The 22,393-nt window shown below is 35.1% G+C and overlaps 1 protein-coding gene across 1 annotated transcript in view; it reads left to right on the plus strand.

Moving 5' to 3' along the window:
• The window catches only part of ANKRD28 (ankyrin repeat domain 28), a 75,429-nt gene that overhangs the window by 42,131 nt on the left and 10,905 nt on the right, over window positions 1-22,393 (plus strand). The window contains exons 7-19 of the mRNA XM_014307301.2: window positions 5,622-5,700; window positions 6,127-6,241; window positions 6,660-6,742; window positions 9,114-9,177; window positions 10,483-10,551; window positions 12,105-12,245; window positions 15,551-15,662; window positions 16,349-16,375; window positions 17,274-17,348; window positions 18,337-18,538; window positions 19,971-20,058; window positions 20,460-20,577; window positions 21,175-21,394. Of these exons, the coding sequence (XP_014162776.1) occupies window positions 5,622-5,700; window positions 6,127-6,241; window positions 6,660-6,742; window positions 9,114-9,177; window positions 10,483-10,551; window positions 12,105-12,245; window positions 15,551-15,662; window positions 16,349-16,375; window positions 17,274-17,348; window positions 18,337-18,538; window positions 19,971-20,058; window positions 20,460-20,577; window positions 21,175-21,394 (1,393 nt within the window). The remainder of the gene's footprint in view (window positions 1-5,621; window positions 5,701-6,126; window positions 6,242-6,659; window positions 6,743-9,113; window positions 9,178-10,482; window positions 10,552-12,104; window positions 12,246-15,550; window positions 15,663-16,348; window positions 16,376-17,273; window positions 17,349-18,336; window positions 18,539-19,970; window positions 20,059-20,459; window positions 20,578-21,174; window positions 21,395-22,393) is intronic.

Below are 22,393 nucleotides of genomic sequence, written 5' to 3' on the forward strand. Positions count from 1 at the left end.
TCTCAATTATATTTAAATGTCAGAATTCTGTATGCTTTGCTTTCCCTAGTCTAGCCATGTAAGTAAGAGCAAATAATTTGAAAAAATGCAGAAGTACATGTTTTTCTTATAAATAAGTAACGTGAACAAAATATAGGATATTTTAGGGAAATGTGTATGACCTGGCTAATTGCTGGAGCAGTTGAAGAGATGATAATGTAAGATCTTAGAATCTAATCAGTCAGGGAGATTTGGGAAAAGTGTATTAAAAATACAAATGTAAGTAGATCAGGCCAATGGAAATTCTTAAACAGCTGGTGTTTTAATTACTCCAGCAAAATTGTGTGAGCAGAGTCAGTATGCATTTTACATCTCTGTTTGGTCACAAGTCTTTGACTGCAGCCTTGTTGCAGGTAGAGAGATGTAAGACCTTCTGGTTTGTATTATGTTGATCTTTACTCTAGTAATGAAAACTTAACTGTGTTCAGAAATATTTAGTGGCAGTATCTGGTGTCTTGGCAGGTTTTAGGCTGAGAGAAGTAGGAAATGGGTATATAGAATGAAGAGTCCAAGTGTTCCTTATGGCAAAGTGTATGGTTGCCTGAACTGTCACCCGCATGTAGTATGACAGGAATTATCTGTTAATTAATTTCTTGAAAAAAATTGAAAAGAAACCTACTTAATAGGTTTATGCCTGAATTTCAGCACAATCTGAGCAGGAGGCGAATATTGGAGTAGCTGACATTTCTGTTAAAAATCTTGGGGTTTGTGGTTCATTTCACGTAAGCAGTGATTTTTACTGTGATTCAAGCTGATTTTCAGCTAACTAATTGCAAAATAAAGTTTTATATCTATTGTTAATACAAAACTCATAGCCAACTGAAAATTTGAGAGTATTTTAAAAATAAGCTCTTTGATGTGGAAAAATCCTAAATGAATGTTTCTGCTCACTGTTACATATATTTAGACATCCAGCTCATTTAATTAAAATGTGCATAACTCAGTTGTGGAAAAATTCATCACCGAAGTGCCCTGCAGAAGTAAGGAGCTGTGTTACAGGGTTTATTGCCAACTTGTCCTAAAATATCCAGGTCACAGTCCATTTATTTTTGTTGCCAGCTTTCTGCTCTGCCTAATGTCCCAGGCTGCATATGACTGAGTGTTCAGTGTTGCAGGGCTGGCTGACTTTTGTCCTACATTCTTGAAACATCATTTTTCAGTAAAGTGTGGTCTGCCATGAAAATAATCCCACAATGTTAAATATACTACTGATTAGATTTGTGTGTTACTCATACAAATAAGAGCAAAGGAGAGCTTAGAGCACCTTCTAGTACCTGAAGGGGGCCTACAAGAGAGCTGGACAGGGACTTTGTGCAAGGGCATGGAGTTATAGGACAAGAGGAAATGGCTTCAGACTTTGAGAGTAGGGTTAGATTAGATATTAGGAAGAAATTCTTTACTGTGAAGGTGGTGAGGCCTTGGAACAGGTTGTCCAGGGAAGTTGTGGATGCCCCATCCCTGGAAGGGCTCGATGCCAGGCTGGATGGGGCTTTGAGCTACTTAGTCAAGTGGAACCCTGCCCGTGATAGTGGGGTTGGAACCAGACGATCTTTAAGGTCCCTTTGAACCCAAACTATTCTGTGATGCTCTGACAAACAAGACAAGAATTACTGTTTTTCTAAATGCAGGGCTGCAAGGGTTCATGATCATGGGCATATTTCTGATGCAGAAGAAAGAAGTGGACAAGGCTCCATTTCAGAAACAACATTAGCTTTAGCTATGGGTTGGGTGTAATTAAAATGTGCTGATTTCATACATCAAAATTCTTAAGTGCAAAATTAAGCGAGTAGGGCTATGTAGGGATTTTAAGCAATTGTAGCTTCAAAACAGCATTTATCCCCACTTTCCTCATCAAGGTGTTTCTGTTGTGATTCTGTTAGTAGCATTTCTGTGGATTTATACCAGCATGACTGAATTTGGCCTGTAAATTTGCACCTGAAGGCATGAACAGCCTTACTTTGCATATAAAAACTTGTCACTTGCGCTGTGAAAAAGTGCAAGAACTGAGGCAAAAGAAAATAATTTTTAAGTCAACTTCTACTTCCTTGGAAAGGCCTATAAAGATAAATCTTGGATTTAATCAGAAGAGCAATCTCTAAAAAATAGAATATGTTGTGTAACTAAGAAAGAATTGTGGATTTAAAATGAGATGGAATTAGGGTGTTCTTACTAAATATTTATTGAAACCAAGCTGGTTCAGTTTCTGAATACTGAGGCTGGAGTTCAAATTAGTTCTTAAAATGGCTCTGAGATCTATTTTTCATCATAATTATGTTGCTTGTGTAGGCTGATTCAATCATTTCCTCCCATGTGCAGCTTTTCCTGTGATTTTAGAGGTAAGAGAGTGGATATGGACGGTGATGTAGGTGCAGACTGGACAGTACTATTACAGCGCTTCCTGCTGTGGATGACTGAGTGGGGAGAGCAAAAGGGAAACACTCTTACTCTTGATGGCAGATAGAGGGGATGTTCTTGTGCATATGTGTGAGTGCTGGCCTCATCTCAAGAAGGGATTATGTAGCAGAAGATAATAGAACAGTAGAAATATGTTATATGCTTTTTATACCTCTGGACATAATTTCCTACTTGTTTTCATAGCCTTGTCAGTGTCCACTGTAGAACAGTGAATCTTATTAAGTATTGCTCATTACTGCAGCACTCCCTCTTCACTATTCAGAATTTCCTTGCATGGAGGAGCACATTGAAATGAGTATGTAATGGGACAGTATTAATTGTTTTATGGACCTCATTGCTGCTTGAAAATTCAGTGACCTAAATAAAAAAAAGTTTTTAACTTTCATTGGTGGTACTAGAACATAAGAATTGTTGCTAGGGGGAAATTTCATTTGGAGGAATGCTGTGGCATGATAGACCCACATTTCCTCTCCCTCAGTGAAGCTCAGTAGTCTGAGTACAATTAATATGTGAGTAATCACTCAATAAGGCACCTTGTGCTGTGTATTATTTCTGTCTAATAGCAATTACTGTTCTTAGCAAATTTGCTATGATCTAAGTATTTTGTGGATGCATTTTCTCTAGTGATAGGAGAGATTTGGGTGATTCCTTTCCCATTACCACATTTAGCTGAGTTTCAGAGAAGACGGCAAAATTTATCATTAGCCCATAGCTGTCCTGTCATGTGCTATGATCCTGTCTGATCTCATTAAATCACACAGCAGTAGTTAGCTTGATATTTAGAGAGAAGAACCTAAAGACATAAAGAAAAGGAAATGGAAGTACAGTTTAGAAGGTACCTCCCTGCTTCTGCAGTCCAATCTCCTGGCATCTCAGGAAATAGTGATTTGCTTAAGAGAGCCTTGATATTTCATTGCTTAAAGAAATGTCTGGCGACTGGTTCTGGTCCTATATATCCTTTTCTAGTGTCTTAGAAGGTAATTCTGAATGCAATCCTATACCTGGCAGTTCTGCTTCAACATGGGAATTGTCTTCATTAAATTTCATACCTGTTCTATGTTAATATGTTCATAGATAATTGCATGTTGTGTTTCCTGGGCTGGAAAGGAACCTGAGACTGTTAGACATGAGAGAGGCACTCTCATAAAATCCATTGTCTTAGAAGTCTATGTTAAGTGCATTTTTTAGTAAATTTGAACAGAGTAAAACTAAAAATCTCTTATTGACTGTACTGTGTTTATTCATTTAGAAGTGAAAAATGATTCTGTAGCTTGTTTTCCTGTTCTTTGCAAGATCTTACTGAACTTTTCTTGTAAGAAAGCTTAACCACAGTGCTCTTCAGTTTCTAGTACTGTCACCTTAAGTTATTCCTATGTCTTTGTAAGGTGCATTATGAGATCTGTGTTTTTTCAGCTCCATCTTCTTCCTCTTCATTAGCCTTCCTCTGAGATACAGATTTATCCCATCTAAGCCAGTGAGACTGCAGGCTACTTTATCTGAGTCCTGAAATTCTGTCTGTTACTTCACTAAACTTATTTTATTTTATAATTTTTCTTTAAATTATAGATCCTATAGACTCTTCGGGTTAAAGAAGGATAAAAGCGAGGGGAAAAGTCACCAGATGTCTAACAGTTGTTTTAAAGTAATTGGACATAGAGACTTTTAGTGGCTGGATAAAGAGATGAGAACTGAACTGTAAGGAGAAACATGAAAGAAAACTGGAGTACAGAGGTTGCTTGGAGAAATTGTCACTTATGGTGTGTTTATTTGGCTTTTTCTTAAGGCCTCCAATGACAGAATTAAAATTGATTGCCTAATTCCTCAAGAGCATTTCAACCCCATGTTCTGTGTTTATTTGCATCTACTATGGATATGTGGATGTTGTCTTTTGGATTATTTATGGTTAAAGAAATCTGCTAGCTGGAAGAGCTAGAGATAACTTGGCATTCCTTATCAAGTGTTTTATTTCTTTCAACCTAGGTCTGAGAAGACAGTGTTTCACATAATTTTGCTGTTATGCTGCTGTGGGCAGTGACACAATGAAAAATTCTGTATCCATCCCTAAAAGGGTCTTCAGCAGACTTTCAGTATCACATCCATAGAACCATGTCCATTTGGTGCCAAAGGGAGAGTAAAGATGGGAAGACACTTTTGCATATAACTTTTGCATATAAGAATTTGTGATGTTTCAATACATGTGTTCATATGATATGTGTCCCTGCCATATTTGTCTGATTTAACTTTGTATTTTGTGAACATTTCATACTCTTCAAAGGCATCATTGAAAATAGATGCAGTATGCATGTGCATACTGCACTCAAGGGTCCTTTGATTTTCTGTGTCATGTTTGAAATTTTTTGAGTGCATGTGTAGGAACTTTTTCCTGCAGTAAAGCTTTCCCATTACTTGTGACAAGTATGAGGGGAAGATCATTCCAAAATAATAGCAACAGTAAAAATGGTGCTTTGAGCTGTTAAAAAGTGAAGTTTCCTTATGTGTTACTGTTAGCCTGCTTTCAAGGATGTCTTTACTGGGTGAATGACTAAGTGCACATACAAAATGTGCATTTAATGTGCACAAAACTAAGTGCACATTCAGCATTTCAAATGTGTAGTACCTAGTAGGGTTGAATAGTTCTACCCTATGACTACTTGTAGTTTATGATAAATTGCTTACAAACATCACTTTGCAGAAATTTCTAGGAAACACATGGGCTTTGTGATGTGTTGTCTTCTAATATAATGTGTAAACCCCTCTAGTAAATACAGCTACTTTCTTTCAATAAACAAGCTTAAAACATTGTTTTATTTTAGCCTTGGGGAGGGGAGGGGTTGGACATAGACTTGTTGCTGAAATTGTGTGCTGTCATCATCCTCTTGAGAGTTATCTCAGGGGCAGAAGTGTGAGTGAGTGGGCATCGCTGGGTTGTCACTGGCAGCTGGGAGAGTGACTAAAAGCAGCACTTGTGAAAAACTTGCCATGTCATGCTGAACTTGTCATTGCCAGCATCTGTCTGGCAAAAGTGCATAGAAACAATTTAAAGGATGGAGTGTAGAGAAAAAAGAAGAAAGAAATGTCCTTTTTGTTTTTTGTTTTTTTTTTTTTGTCAGAACCGATTAATTGCTGTTACTGGCAATAAGTAACAGCATTTCTTTTTTCTTTTCCAGAGTAAAGATGGGAAAACACCTTTGCACATGACAGCGATCCATGGTAGATTTTCAAGATCCCAAACCATCATTCAAAATGGTAAAAAGGGGGAGGGAGTATTTTTGTCATAAACTTTCCATTTTGGATGTTTTCATCCTCTTGTATTGGTAACAATGTGCTGAATTTTTTTCAGATCCAGTGTCCAGAAATAGTGGTAGAGTCTGGCATATCTGTTTATAAAGTTTGATAAGTTACACTGATGAACCATTTCTTTTTAAGAATGCAGGAATATGTATATAGATTTGTTTTCCATAACCCAGGTTGTTTTCCATAATCCAGTTTGTCCCATAAGGTTACACAATGAAATGCTTTTCTCTACCACTGAAATCTATATAAGTTTTAAATCCAAACTCCTCAGTCACTGACAATTAATAATGTTACTTAAATGATCATCAATCCTATTTTTCTAACAAAGTATCTGAATGCCTGGCTATACCCTTACTTAGTAATTACTCTTTATTATAGGAGCTGAAATAGACTGTGAAGATAAGAATGGAAATACCCCTTTGCACATAGCAGCTAGATATGGCCATGAGCTATTAATCAACACTCTGATCACGAGTGGTGCTGACACTGCAAAGTAGGTAACTTTACTGACACGAATGCAAGCTGACATAATTTACAAGTGTATTTATTAGGTTAACAGAACTAGTGCAATTTTTAATATAATCTTCAACTTGCAACAGGAAATCCTTGGTTTATTATGCTGTATTGTACTTATAAGTAGCTAGTCAGTATATCACAATTTGTACCAAAACAAAGAGAAATAGAGTTTTCTGTAATGTATTTGAAGTAAAAGCTCTGAAAGTTTTAATAGGCTGTTGCACTGATAATGCATGCTGATAGCTTGGAAGGAAGTGCTTAAGATGGGAAGTTAGCTCAGTATTCTAATGAGGTGGTTTGCTGAACCCACCATGCATGTGCACTTTGGCACACAATCATGTTTGTTTTATTTTAATTGTAATGAAACTGTGATACCTGATTATGGTGTATCTTAGGCGGGGTATACATGGGATGTTTCCTCTCCATTTGGCAGCATTAAGTGGATTTTCAGACTGCTGCAGAAAGCTCCTCTCATCAGGTAGGACACTCTTTTAACTTCTTACAAGGTGCTTTGTACTTCATTGTGTATTTCACAGAATAGCTTTTAATTAAGTCTTAATTTAGTGAAGCATAGAAATCCTCACAGTTTACTAGTACCTTGGAGCCAATGCTTGTTTTTTAATGGACAGTCCATAGTTAAAGTGAATGCAAACTTTTGGAGACATAAGTTTAAAAAAATCCAAATTTTAATAATACATTTATAATTTCTTTAATATTGTGTTTGTGCATTTTGAGTTGGCCATAGAGGTGGAATGACTGGTTTAGACCATAATGAAACTTCAAGGAGAAAGATTGATAATAATATTTTTTATTAATTTATGGACCATCCAATTTCCATTCCATGATGTCTTTAGCTTAATACAGATCAGTCTATTCCCATCTGTTCCTGTAGTGGGCACCTAATAGCTCTGAAGACTCTGTGCACTGCTGTATTAAGAAACTGTTGCACTGGTATTATGTTGTTAACCAAATGCAAGCAGACTGCGCTTTTCTTTTGATGTTTGACTTCTCCCTGAAGATGTGGTTGTTGGAAGGTCATTACTTCTCTTGTTGGCCAGAATCTTAGGTGAATTCTGAGCTCTTTGAACCATTGCAATTCTGAGAAAGTAGATTTTTCCAAATGAAGCTTCTGGAACAGAAGAAGAATAAGAATAATCTCAATGGTTCTGTATTAATCTGAAGATACTTATTGTTTTAAGTGGGGAGGAGAGAGCTGGGGAAAAGGAAGCATAAGAAGTTGCTTCCCCAGCTTTATACTGTTTGTTAGGGAAGCCTGGGAGAAGAACTAGAGGAATATAACTAAAGCTACCTACTGGAAAGGTTTTTTATTTACTGTCCTGTCATGGGCAAACTTGCAAGGATTCACTTCAGGAAAGAACTGTCCAATAGTTGACAATATTTCAATTGGATGTGCTCAAAATGAGGGATACTGGCTCTTTCTCCTTCCTGCACGTGGTATGGTGCTGGCTGTGCCCTTACTGGAGGTTCAGTATGGCAAAGGAAATCATGTGGAGGACTTGCAAATGATTTCTGTGGCTTTTACATGAATTGAGAAAACTTGGATGCAAATCGAGCCTGGAGCAGATAAGGACTTGAAGAGTATGTTCAGCCTTCAGGCTAGAAAGACTAAATACTGCCAAGAGCTTTTTGGATGTGCTCTTGGTGTGGGGATTGGTGTGTGCAGAGTATGTGTCCTTTTTGGGGTCAGGAGATGTCTCTTTTATGTAAATTAAAGATCTCTGATTTTTAAATTCCTTTATATTCATGTGCAAACCTTAACAAAATGTCACCAATCTGCCTTGTCCCAGTACTGAATGACATTTAAGTAATTAGTGATGGTAGACAAGCAACTTAGGGATGTGGAAAGGCATCAAAGGCTATTCTTCAAACCAAGCTAGTAAACTCTCTTAATTATTTGCTAATAGAGCATTCCCTGTTGAAATGGGATAAAAACATAGTGGTGCATACAAAACCTGTTTTAGGGGATATGGAGTAGGAAAACAGTCTTGAAATAATAGTATTTTTGAATAACATCTTTTGTTGTTCATTATCTATTGTTGTTTAACGGTTCTTAAAAAAAACAAAACAAAACAAAAACAAAAAAACAGCATTCCCAGGTACCGCAAATGGAGACTTAGTAAATAAGTTACATTACACAAGAGCAAAACTCTCATAAGAGTGTAATAGTTTTCTCAAACCAAAAATGTAGCTTTGAAACCTGATTTAAATAGTAATCTTTCTGTCAAAATATATGGGTGGATGTGGAATTACACGGCTAGTGTTTGTGATCTTGAAGTTCCATAGCTGAGCCTTTTTGGAAAGAGAAAGCTCCAGTGTTCTGCAAAGAGCTCCTCTGTAATTAACTGCTATTTGCAACCATCACTCCAACTCAATAAAGTTCTTTCTTTGGGACTAAAGCTCTAAACTCAAGGAAAAAATTTAAGCAGCTCCTATATTTAGTAATACTGACATCCCCAAAAATTAATAATCTCTGCACAACAGTGATAAATTCTAGCGTATTCCTGAATTTTTATATGACCTGCATATATCTTATCTTCAATAGTAAATGGCACTGAAATATTAGCAGGTAAATAGAAAGAGACAGAGCAGAGCCTAAGTGCAGCTACTTGTCTTTTACCTTACCCCTTTCAGTTTTATTTAAATGCCTGTTTTTCAGAACATTGGAAATAGCAAGGACATGTTTCAAATGAAGTAATTTTTAATGCTTGAGTGCTCTTTTGCAAATAGCTGTTAAGTTTGCTTAGCAAGCATTTCTCTTAACAGCAGATGACAGCAGTTTTGTGAAAGGTGATGTTACATAATGATTTTACAAAATATTTGCTTTGTAGGTTTTGACATTGACACACCAGATGACTTTGGCAGGACTTGTCTTCATGCAGCTGCAGCTGGAGGGTGTGTAAAAAAGCATTCATGCTTTCATATTCAGTATTTATTTTCAATTGCTGATCATTCTTGTTCTTTTTCTATTATCTTCTCTCTGTTTTTCCTGCCCTCTCCCCTTGGAACTTATGTAAACATGAAAATAATTTCAAGATGGATTCTATCTGCAAACAAAAAATTAATTAACTGTTCAGCTCAATAGGTCATTGCTGGAGTACGGTGTCCAAGTGTCATCAGCCTTACATTAGATATATATTTGGGGATGAACTGATTTTTTTTTTCATTCCCATGGATGATGATAAAATTTTTGGAATTTACAGCATTCAAAGATGGCATGCCTACCTAAGATAACTGTGAGACATGACATAGAGAACAGCAACTTTGGGAAATTTGTTTTTACCAAATCCATAAATAAAAAGTCAGTCTAAATAAAATAAAAGCAATAATTAAATTCCAGGGTTTAGGTGGATGAAGTAGTCAGAACTACTTGCTCATCACTTGAGTTGTGATCCATATTGATTATTGTTATTGTATTGTAGGTTTTCTATAGCAGCTACTCAAAATTGCCTGGAAGAATTGGGTAATAAATTTCATGATACACTTTGTGGGACACAAGAACTCCATGATATTGATATTTTCATTTTTCTGTTTGAATGTTGTTTAAGTAATACTGTTAAGTAATCATTCTAAGTGAAAAGTACTTGCTAAATACATCCTTGTTGCAAGTGATAGAAGTTAAAATGCTATCTCTTCATATAAAAACCAAATAATTTGTGACACATGCCCTCACTCATCTCCAGTTTAGGAAAGTTACCAAATATAGTGTTTAAACAATAAAAAATATAGTATATCTATTATGATGATCATATTTTTATTCAAAATTGATTACACTAAAAAGTAAAATATCTATGTTTCAACTTACATTTGGCCTTTAAAAATATGCAATAAAATCTTGCCTCTGTGCTGGAATCCTGGTAGCAAAAGCGTGTGACATGCAGGTGTTGTTGTTTGTTTGTTTATAAGAATTGAATTATTTCTTGAATTAGGTTCATGTTTATGTGCTTTATGCATGCCAATTGTATCAATTAAATTTATAGACGTGGTCTTGAAATAATTTGTATTCTTTATTGGTTTGGTCCATAAATTATGGAATCTATTTTACATACAGAAATGTATATATCAAAAATTCCACATTATAGTTCAGTTCCATTAACCTAACATATGAGATGTTCATGTGTTGTAGTTCTGATATTTGTAGAGGCCAATATTAATGAAATAAAATTTGCAATCACAAATAATAGTGTATTAATTTAATAGGAATTTGGAGTGCCTAAATCTTCTACTAAATACTGGTGCAGACTTCAACAAAAAGGACAGATTTGGAAGGTAAGACATTTCACATTTGTATATTGGAAAGGGCTGTTAAAAGTATTGCAGTAGCAGCTTATTGATATGTGGCTAATTCTGGGTTCCAGTTTAAATGTTTTTTTTTTTTGTTATGATGTCTCTAATAAACTATGTTTCAGCATGTGTTCTCAAAAGTCACAAACATATTTTGTAATCCTCTTTTGTTAGGTAGGTGTTTAGTCTTGTTTTTAAAGATTGAATTTCACATTCAACTGTAATTTTTGTGAACCTTCTTTCCTTACAACATGGGTCTAATATGTTTAAATTGCTCTCATTCAAGGACATTACTAATGTTTTCCAAATAATGCATTAGTCACATCTATACATCTGTGGCTATTTCTAAGCTCTTTTATTAATATACCCAGTATTTTATTATAACTGCTTCACCTTTTTCATTTCACAATATCGGTGCCTTTCTGCTTCCCCGTTTGAGCTCTGAACTCTTTGGAATGACATTAATTTCTATTTTTAGTGTATGATTATTTAAGTTTAGATGGCAGGATCAGTACTCATGTAAAATCTCATGTCACATCATGGAAAATATGATTTTCTGGGATGTGAAGAGCAGGAGTAGGACTTAAAGAAAATGTTATGGATCCAAAGTTCTATTTTGCTTTAAATTCCACTTCCATTATTTCCTGAGAAAGGAACAACTATCTGTCATAACTTTTGTCATCAAAAGTTGGGGTTTTCTTTTGGGTTGGATTTTGGTTTAACGTTCATGTTATATAGAGGATTTTTTTCAGGAGATGGAAAATATTAGTTTAAAATGGGAAAAATGGGAAAAAGACATTTTAAGGGAGAGGAAAGAGACTGACTGTCTCCTCAAAATCAAGTTATTTATAGCTGCAGTCTCTTTAAAAATAGAAAATGAAATTCTGAGTCATATTGGTCTTTTTAAAATTTTAGTTAAACTGGCATATTTAGAGAATTGTTTATGTATTTGAAGCTGGGATAAGTTTTCCCTGAGATTATACATCAGTACTAATATTTCATGGTTTTGATACAAGAAGACAAGATATATTTAACAGTGCCTCTGCTATGTCAGTATAGATAAAAATAAATAGTAATGTTTTCCTCTCTTAAGCAAAATTGTGCTTTTTTTATTAAAAATGTCTGTTTGTGCAATTGTTGTATTTTATTTGTGCTATATTTAGTTGTTGTGCAGTTTTTGATTTGTCCATATTTTTCTATGTGGCTTAAAATTACTTAACAGAAAATAGTCTTTCTAATGTAAACTGGATTTCCCTCTCTAAGTTTACACAAGAAAATCCAAATAAAGCTTCATTTAATATGAAGTTTGTGCATATTTTGGCTGGCAAATAAATCCACTATATATAGTACAGCATTGTTAAGTGGTCCCTAGAAAGTGGCCCTATTCTTTAGTACTGTGATAATGCATTCTTCACCACAAATACTTACTTACATATGCAAGGAGGATTTAAGTTTCACTTTATTTTGCTTTTTCTGTCTCTATAATATTATTTTGCTGTTATTTACCATTGTACTTTTTATTTAAATGTGTACTAAAGAACTCCACTCCATTATGCTGCTGCCAATTGTAATTATCAGTGCCTGTTTGCCCTTGTGGGATCTGGAGCTAGTGTGAATGACCTTGATGAGAGGGGTTGTACACCTCTGCACTATGCAGCTGCATCAGACACAGATGGGAAGTAAGTGGCATGCTTTGTACTAAAGCCTTTCTCATTAGGAACATCTGAGCTGTGAATTTTGTGTGTGTTCTGCCTTCAGATTTGCCAAATGCATTTCTTGTTTTTTTAAAGATTAAACTTGACAGAGGTGTGTGCATTGTATATAAAAGACTTTATGTAACAAATATTTCAGAGGAAAAAAAAAGAACAGCAGGAAAATGTATTGTAAGAATTTTATGTCCTATAATGCAAATGTGCTTAATCAGGAATTAATTGGGAATAGAGTTCTTAATCCTATCTACTGTGTAGTGGTTGAATAAATATCCTTTGTGGGGGTTATTAAGTTGGTTGTGAGCAATAGAGTCATTTTCCCTTACAATCAAATTCTGATGAAGGATGGATATTAACTTGATATTTCAATATAAGATGCTTTGTCTATTCGATGTTTGAGTAAATCACAGCTGTAATGCCAAACATGACTATCTGTTGATAGTGTAAATTTTTATGATGCAGTTACACTTCTATTAATGAAATGCATCAAGAATCTTTCATAAATCCACAATCTCTTGCGTTTTTTCCAATGGTTATATTTGTTATTGTGTTTATTTTCCAATGGTTATATTTGACATATATATTAATGACCTAAATGACTTTGCTTATATGCAAAGTGTATATATAGGTAGCACCAAAGAGATGATGACTTAAGCTCCAGACATTGGATATATTGAGGAGACAAGAAGAGCATCACTTCTTGTGCACACACTCACATATGCAGGTCGTGGTGTGCAGCAGCACATTCCACATGCACACAGTGACACCTTCCCTGGAGAAGTGCTGCTTCATGCCAAATCACCTTTTTTTTGATACAGCACATTTTAAAGGGTGAGATAGCAATAAGAATGAGGTGGTGTATAACTTAGATTGGGTTTTGAAGGCTAAATAAAGAATACTTTTATGGCTATTTAACTTATATTTGAACAACGTGCCTTTTTTATGTTAAGCCAGATTTCAAAATTAAATTGTCTGCTGCTCTTTAGAAAAAATATCAATTCCTGCTGGAGCTTGCTGAGATAATTTTACTTTAATTGCCCTCTTACAAGTTGAGCAGGATTAATTTTAGCTTCACAGTTGCTCTGAAAACCTCCAAACTATAATGGTTCTTCAGATGACATCGTTTTGCCATCTGTCTTACAAAAGGCACGAGCAGGAGTGACGATGACAATGCTGCAGAGCTTTGGGAGGTAACTCAAAGCATCCTCTCTGGAGCCCATGGGCTGCTGCCCTTCTCATTAACATTTGGGTCTCTGGAAGACAGGCTGCAAAGCAGAATGGCCTGAGGGGAAGCTTTTTATATTGCTGCACCAAGATGAGTAGTAACAGCTGGAAAACCAATACTGCTCAGCTCATTCAAAACAGAAATGAAGTTAAAAATGATTACTGGAGTCAGAATATAAAGCCTGGGAAAAACACATCATAAACCATCTACCAGGAAACCATCTACATAAAATTGCAAAAATATTTATGTGCAGTTTTATGGTCTTTGTTCAGACATCTTTAAAGACCGATTGTAGAGACAGGGATTTTTTTGTTGAAAATTATTTTGCAGTTTATTCCTGTTTGAAAGTATTTTTTTTTTGTATCTTTAACAAATACTTTTGTCTGGAACAAACACCACTAAGCCCCATTTTACCAAGATTAGAGAGAAAATTTCATAATTTTCTCTTAGAGGGGAAAAAGAATGTTGCTTCTATTTATACTTTTCTAATGGAAAATAAATAAAATGAATAAAGAATGAATATATGAGAAATAAATTTAATTTACCTGGGCTTTCAGAAAGTTTGATTAATATCCTCTTTAAGAGACCTGTTGAGGACAGTTAATTATGTGAAAGATGCAGGAGTAATCTCTCTCTTGGATGCAAAAAACCATTGAAAATAATTGTCTAATTTGCACTGGAAAGATTTGGTACTTGAGGATTTTTAGCAGACTTGGCTCTGTGCAGTGTATTTAGTGTATTGTAGAAATTTAGGTAGCCAAAGCCAGTGACATGTAACATTTATTAATCACCCATGAATGTTAACACAAAATTACTGATCCAAATTAGAAAGAAAGTTAGATGATGGGACAAATGAAATGTAAGAACTGTAATTCTTACTTAATGAGACAAATTAATTTGTCTTTGGGTTTTCATAAATCTCATCTCATTTTAATTCAAGCAAAAACAGGCAAGCACAGTTGTCATTAATGAAGTCTAAGCATTTATTTACTGGACAAATAAAAGCTGAATTGATTGGTTAAAAACATAGGTATGCTTTACAAGTAGCTTTTTATTAGCTGTACTGAGTAGTTTTAAAGTTACTTGCATCTTATGTTACATATGTTATTCTTTAAAACTCATGAAATTTTACCTTTTTCACTACATATCAAGTCCTTGTTTATGCTGGGCAAAAAATTATGGAAGTGAGAGTGCACTTCTGATAGGGAAGTATTTAATGATCCCAGAGAGAAGAAGGGATGTTGACCTGTTGTACACATCAGAGTAAGGAATAGCTTCACTAGCAAGTTCAAGGTCATAATAATGACTTTTGAAAATATTGCTGAAATGATAGACAACATAAAAGTATGAAACAGCAGGGTTATTACTTGCAATCATTGGTGTGCACACATGGAGTCTCTCAAAAACAGAAAAATAGGGAGAGAGTGAGCTGACTTGAAACCCCCATTTCCCATCCTCCCAAATGAGTGTGGATGAAACTGGGCTGGTCATATTTTGCCCTATAAATTTGTCTAGTTAAAGTAAGGAATGGTAAGATATATGTGTGACAACAACTGAGTATTTGCTGTATAAACAAATTTTAAAAATTGTATCTGGTGGTAGTGGAAGTGTGTGTGTGTGTGTGTGTATGTGTGTTACTCTTGTATGCTGCCATGAAGATCTGCTTCTCTTCTTTGCATATAACATACAGTAGAAGAAATTAATGCAGAAAAGCATACAAAATAGTAATCATTGATATTAGCAAAGCTAACTGCAGTTGTGTTAGCTAGGAGGAAAATAGCCATGAAGTACTAGTTTTAACCAAGTCAGATAACTCAGAAGATGCAGGGTGTCTGCAGAGAAGGATTATTTCAAACTTTGAAGCTTTGTGATTGACCTTTATGTTTGATGTAATGAGGTAGCTTTCTCTAGTCCTAGCCAATATTGTACATTAAATCAGTGTCCCTGTGTGCTGTATTCTATTTTCCAGTTGAATTGGAACAATTTATCACTTAGCATTAAGTTGAAATTCAGCATTTAGATACATGGTTGCATATGTCAATTTGAATAGGTGCCTGGAATACTTGCTAAGAAATGATGCCAACCCCGGGATCCGAGACAAGCAAGGATACAATGCAGTTCATTACTCAGCTGCCTACGGTCATCGCTTGTGTCTTGAATTGGTAAGAGAACATCTCCTGGATGGAAGGTGTCACTGCTGCTCTTCCAGGGTGTGCTGCAGAGGCCAGGGGATTCCTCCTCCTTGGCTGTCAGCTGGGTCAATACTGGATTTTCAGTATTTTTAAAAATAATTTTATAATTATAAAAAATAATTATAAAATAAAATTATAATTTTCAGCCTCAGTGCAGATAAATTCAATCATTTGGTATTCCTAAAATAGAAGCAAAGTGAGCAGCTAGGATGCTAGATACTGGCTTAAAAAGATGAAAAATTCTCAGATGAGAAGACAACTGGTTGAAGATGTGGGATATTAGTTTTGTTTTGTGTCTTAATTTAAAATACACTACTATTTTTTTTTTCTGGTGACTGAAATAAAATAATCACCAGTTATCCCACTGAGAACCTTTCAGAAATTTCATGAATGTCATTTGAAAGGAGCAAATTAAAATATGGGGAGAACCTGTAAAGAAAGGGTGCCTTATAAAATAGTTCATGCAGTTACAGTAACTAGTGGCCACAGAATATATTTTCAGATAATAAAGCCGTAGTTAGTTTTTTATTGCTCCCTTTACAAAAATATGTGTACTATTTGATATGCTGTCTTATACAACTTCAGTATTTTTATTAAAATTACTTTTTTATATTTAAATGTATTCAAACATGAATTTTGGATGTTTTTAATTACAGATTGCAAGTGAAACGCCTCTAGATGTTGTAAGTCTATTATTTCTCACTTTTTAAGTATTACTACAGAGCAAAAGGGAACATGTAGTTTTAAAAATACTGCTTATTTTTTAGACTTATACAGACATTTTTTCAATGCATTAATGTATTATTTCATTTCAACTACAGTTTATATTTAATTGGGTTTTACAATTTTAAAATGGGAAATTATTTTTAAGCCATGTAGTTTTTTACTTAAACAGTTGGTTGACCATGCTATACATGTCTGATAATGAAAATGTAATTTGAATGTATTTGGTGTTCTTCAAATACTTTGAATGTTTTAATTCTACTAATGTACTTAATTAAATATGGTCTTGAAGAAGACCCAGAAGTAAAACTTCAGAATACATCTGAAAGTCACAAATAGAAATGTATATACATAGATATTTTAATGCTATAGCTTTTGCTTTTTTTGAGACCATTTTTTCTCTCTGAGAATTGTTTTCCTGTTCTGAGAAATCCATCCTGCTGTCTGGCCTTTCATATTGTATTCTGCTGACTTTTCACCTAATCAGAATGCTTACTTGGCTGATGTCTGGGGGTTTTTTCTTGCTGCTGTTGTCACTTGTCCTTGTCTTCCCTTTGTATTCATCGTTCATATTGCTCTTAAGAAAAAATAGTAATTTTAATTTAGTTTCTTATTGAATTATTGCATTATTATGCAAAATTAAACTACTGGGGTTGGAACATGAATATGGGGGATATGTTGCTGAGTTGATTCAGACTCTAAAATGTTGAAGATCAGGACGTCTGTAATTCTATACTATTCTTCCTACTTTTTCTCCTTTATTTTTCAATCTGTGTATATGGGAAAATGTAGCAATTATTGCTGAGTGTTTTCAAAGGTGAGGGGGTTTTGCACTCACTCTGACTTTTTCTCTCTAAGCTGATGGAAACATCAGGTACTGACATGCTGAATGACTCAGACAACAGAGCACCTATAAGTCCACTGCATTTAGCTGTAAGTTCTCAGTTCTTTAGTGATGACAACTCATCTGGTAGCAAACAGTTGTTGCACAGGTTTATTCATTCTGGATTTTTTCAAAATAGGTTAATAAACAATATGCAAACATATGTACTAATATTCCTGAATGAGGTATACAGGATGATTTTTGCATTTCACTTGAAATTTGCTTCACGGAACAGCTTTCATGTGGAATCTTCTAATTAAAATCTGTGCTAATGAAACTTTTATAAGACTTGTTCTATAAGTAATTATGACTTTTTTAATCATTACACTGTCTTACTCTCTTAATTGTTTAGTATGAGAAATGTTTGTCCTCAATACTTTAGGGAAGATTTGCACAAGGAGTAGTGTAGGATAGTGATGAAATTCTGTCTATAAAAAAATATTCAAAATACAGAGTAACCAGCTCAATGTGTAGCTTTGATCTTTTCCCTGAATTTAAAAGCAATTGAAAAGCCACTCTATACTTTCTGAAAATAGAGTCTCATGCAGTACATATATATATATCAATAAAGTAAAAATAATCTTTGATAGTGGTAAATGAACGCTATTTGTACTGCATTCCTATTACAGGTGCTTTTTAAAAAAATATTTTATGTATAAAAGCCAGAAGAAATTACTTAAATTTGCTTATGTTCCTCACTTGACATAATCTGAGGTTGATGTAACTCCAACATAAAGGGATGAAACATTGTGCAGTAGTCAAAATACTGGTTTTTATGCAGATTGAAGACAGATTATTTTCTGGGAGTAGTTTCAGTTGCTGACTGAAAGGATAAAATAGGAAAACACCACCAACCTTTTGCTGAAGTTGTGGGGTTTTAAAATGTTATAACTGCTGTAACTACTTATGTGCTGCATCAGTTGCTCTTCTGCATGCTAAAGTAAGGATAGTCTCTTTACAGTTTCATTTATGTAGTTTTAGCAAGAAAGGGAAAAACGTTAAGGATGGGAAAATTGAAGAATTTTCTTATTCTTGTAGGCCTATCATGGCCACCATCAAGCTCTGGAAGTGCTGGTACAGTCACTGCTGGACCTTGATGTGAGGAATAACAATGGAAGGACGCCACTGGATCTTGCTGCCTTTAAGGGACATGTGGAATGTGTAGATGTGCTCATTAATCAGGGAGCATCAATCTTGGTGAAAGATTATGTTGTAAAGAGGACCCCAATTCATGCTGCAGGTATGTGCTAGCTACTAACCTCTAAAATTTTGGCTTTTGAAATGTGTAATCTGTTTAGAAGTCTCTGTCATTAATGTTCTAAGAAATAGTATTTAGGAACAGAGGATGACTTTCAAGTATATGCTGTGCTGAGAAACATGTAGCAAGAGAGTTGCAGGCAGGAGCCAGGATTAATCCAATAAACCAGTGGAGTCCAAGAGTGCTGTTCCACACTTCCCTCTGGAAGGGTGCATTGTCCTTGTCCATTCAAGTGGCTGTGCTGACAGGTGCAGTGACATGTCCCTGCTTCTCTCCTCGTCTTTCACGCTGTCCAAACTGCAGGCCCAAATTTAGAAAGGCAAATTGCGTTGCCTGTCTTGGCAGTAAAATACTTCTAAAAATGACTGGAGTCTTGGAGAATTTTGGCAGTTTGAGAAGAGACATGAAAACTTACTTTGATTTTTTTCCAAGGATTTAAATGACTCCTGAGCATTTTCAAAATAACAGCAATCCTTTGCAGTGTTTTCTTGCTGACTTTCCTAGAAAACATCTCTAGGCCTGCCATTCTCTGAGTCTAGAATCCACACTAGAGTCTTATTTTTCCCCTCGCATTAAAAATAGGCTTATTCAATTCGGCATTTATAGTAATGGTGTTACAGAAGTGTTGCAGTTAAAAAGAGCATTATGTACAAAACATCATCATTCTTGACAACTTGTTTTGTTGTCCATGAGCACAAACTGCATTCTTCTATTTGATTGAGCTTTCCTAACTTGTGTTAGCATGTCTGTCAGCTACAGAAATGTGAATTGTCGCTGTGCTTGTGTGAACTGAATACTGCAGCTGTAGGTCAGAAATAATTTCCCTTCCAAGAAGCAATCATTTATCTTTCATGAGTTGCATTTAAATGAGATTTCTCAATTTTCTGTTTGTTCATTTTCCTTTCTTTTTAACTGCTTGGTTTATTACATCTATGCATTACATTTCCTTCCCCTTTCTAAATGTGATTTCCATTATTATTTTATAACTATGTGCATGCTGCACTTGCTAACAAAATCTGACTATGATTTGCTAGGTATGTGTTTCCCAGTGCCTTAAAACAAGCAAAAATTATGCTAATTCCTATATTTTAGTGTTCCTTCTTGTGTGTGTTGTATAAGCATATATTCCAATTACTTTTAATATATGCAACCTCATTAATATATATATGTTTACATAAAATCTGTTGGCAGTTGATAGTTGGAATCAGTTTTTCTAACACTGTACAGTTGAGAATATCTGATTGCTGAAATTTTCTAGTATTCATATTTTAATTCAAATGATTACAATAGTAAAGCTATACAGTGGGTTTTCAAGCTAATGGGCTTTAGTCTGAGCAGATAGGTTGCCATTCTGTTTGAGCTCTCTTCTCAAAGGCAATTCATGTAAATCCCATATTTTTATAATGTTTTACAGCTACAAATGGTCATTCAGAATGTTTGCGGCTATTGATAGGAAATGCAGAGCCACAGAATGCAGTGGACATTCAAGATGGAAATGGACAGTGAGTTTAAATCATGGGCATTCTGTTCTACACAAGTTATTGCATTTTGTAAAAGAAAAAAAACCAAATACTTTACAGTAATTATTTTAAACTTATTTTAAAAGGAAATTATTGCAATAAACATGAAGTTGAGAGTGAAAAATGTTCAGCTGGGAGGAAACTAAAATGTGTCTTACTGCCCAGATGCTGAGAAAATGGATTCTAGTTACTTAATCAGGACTTCTGAACTGGGGCATGTTACTTTATTTTCTCAAATCTAAAAAGCAAATGAGTGGAAGGTCATTGATGATGTAAGTCTTAACAGTGTTGAGTGCAAGGATAGCAGTTGTTGTGTTTGAGCTGAGCGCTAGTCTGTTAAATTTCCAAGTGTAAATTTCCACTTTATTTCTGTCTCCGCTTAGGACTCCTCTGATGTTGTCAGTTCTCAATGGGCACACCGACTGTGTTTATTCACTCCTTAACAAAGGAGCAAATGTAGATGCCAAAGATAAGTGGGGAAGGACAGCATTGCACAGAGGGGTAAGAGAATATTCCCTTTTTTTAATTTCCAGTTTTCTACATGCTAATTTCAAATAAATACTTAATATGTAGTGTTAGTTAATGTCTCATTATTCTCATCTTGCCATTTTAATTTAATTGTATTTTTAGTTGCATTCGAAAGGTGCATTCTGCCTGTTTACTACCTACCGTCAGAATTCCTTTGGACTTTTAGAACCTCCTAATCTTGCTGTAAAATGTTAACTGGAGAGGTCCTAGAGTACAATATTTTGTTGGGGGGAAGGTAGTGTTAATAGGAGGAAGAAAAGCATGATATGTGCCACATGCCAAATATTTTGTTTCTAGCGTCTGCCAGATAAGACAATTGAATGAGCCCAAGAGATTAGTAGTTCATTCAGTGTTATTCCAAGAAAATATTCTGACATGAGTATTATAATACATTGCTATTTTCCCAACAGAATGTCTGTTTTTAGGAATAAAAATAGTAACTTATTTTGCTTATTTTGTTACGCCTTAAAAATGCAAGAATTTGCCTGAGGTTTTCTTGCTTGGGTTCTACACCTCGGCTTACATACATGAATATTTTCAAACTGGCCCTCTCCTGTGTCTCTCTGACAGGCAGTTACTGGGCATGAGGAATGTGTGGAAGCATTGCTCCAACACGGTGCTAAGTCCTTACTGCGGGACTGCCGGGGCCGCACGCCCATCCACCTGTCAGCGGCGTGCGGCCACATCGGCGTGCTGGGGGCTCTGCTGCAGGCAGCTGCCAGTGGGGATGCAGCCCCTGCCATGGCAGACAATCACGGCTACACATCGCTGCACTGGGCCTGCTACAATGGTAAATGCATCAAAATACAGCTCTGCATCCGTTTGTTGATATTGGGATAGAAGTATTAATAACTTAATATTCATACAAAAGCAACATCCTCTTTCAGTTCCTTTCAGTGAATGAGAGAAAATGACAGGATATCTTGAAGAGGAATGTATTAACATCTAATTCATAAGAGATGTTTACTTTTGTCCTACATTTTTGTCATATAGTATCTTAGTTTTATGCCTCAAGAAGTCTGTAAAGAAATTCAGCATAATACCTCTGAATAGAAATGTGTCACACACATCCCAAAAAATAACTTTTATAAGGAGGAGTGGTTTCAGATTAAATCTGTATTAAACTTGCTTCATATCAAATATGGTAGGCATAAGAATCTCAAGGATATAGAAGTGATTCAATACGAATTTTTTTTTCTTCACTGATAATTTCATGGATTTGACAGTGAGGGAGTCCTTAAAATGTAGAAAAATCATTCAGCTCCCTTGCTAAAAATTTTGTTCTGTGTGTTCATTTAGAACACAGTAGAGGTTGTTATTTATTTCATCTCATTCAGAGATGAAATAAATAACATGATAGAGAAAAATCAAGAAGTAAGAGATTAAACCTTCGTTTCACCAATTATTATTAAGTGAATAACTACTGAGCTGATGCAGCTGGGTGATAATTTCAACTAAATGTGGAACAAAAATAAACCTCAAATGGTGGAGTTGTTTTCATGGAGACAAAGTGATGAATGTACAGAAGAGTTTGCAATGAAGAGGTGTAAAGAATTCAATTAGGTGTTCTGGATGTCCTTCAGACAGCGTGAGGTACCTTATAAATTTCATAAAGTTTACAGTATTACATGTCAGTTTGATTTTCAGGATTCTAAGAATGTATTGGTTCCTAAACGTTGAATATTCAGCCCTGTTGAATATAACCAGTTTTTCTTTGAAATTTTCAAATACAATACTGCTTAATCTAATTTAGGTACATATTTTTCATTGTAAACCATAGTTAGACCTT

Source organism: Geospiza fortis, unplaced genomic scaffold (assembly GCF_000277835.1).
Source record: "Geospiza fortis unplaced genomic scaffold, GeoFor_1.0 scaffold95, whole genome shotgun sequence".
NCBI classification, from domain to species: Eukaryota; Metazoa; Chordata; class Aves; order Passeriformes; family Thraupidae; genus Geospiza; species Geospiza fortis.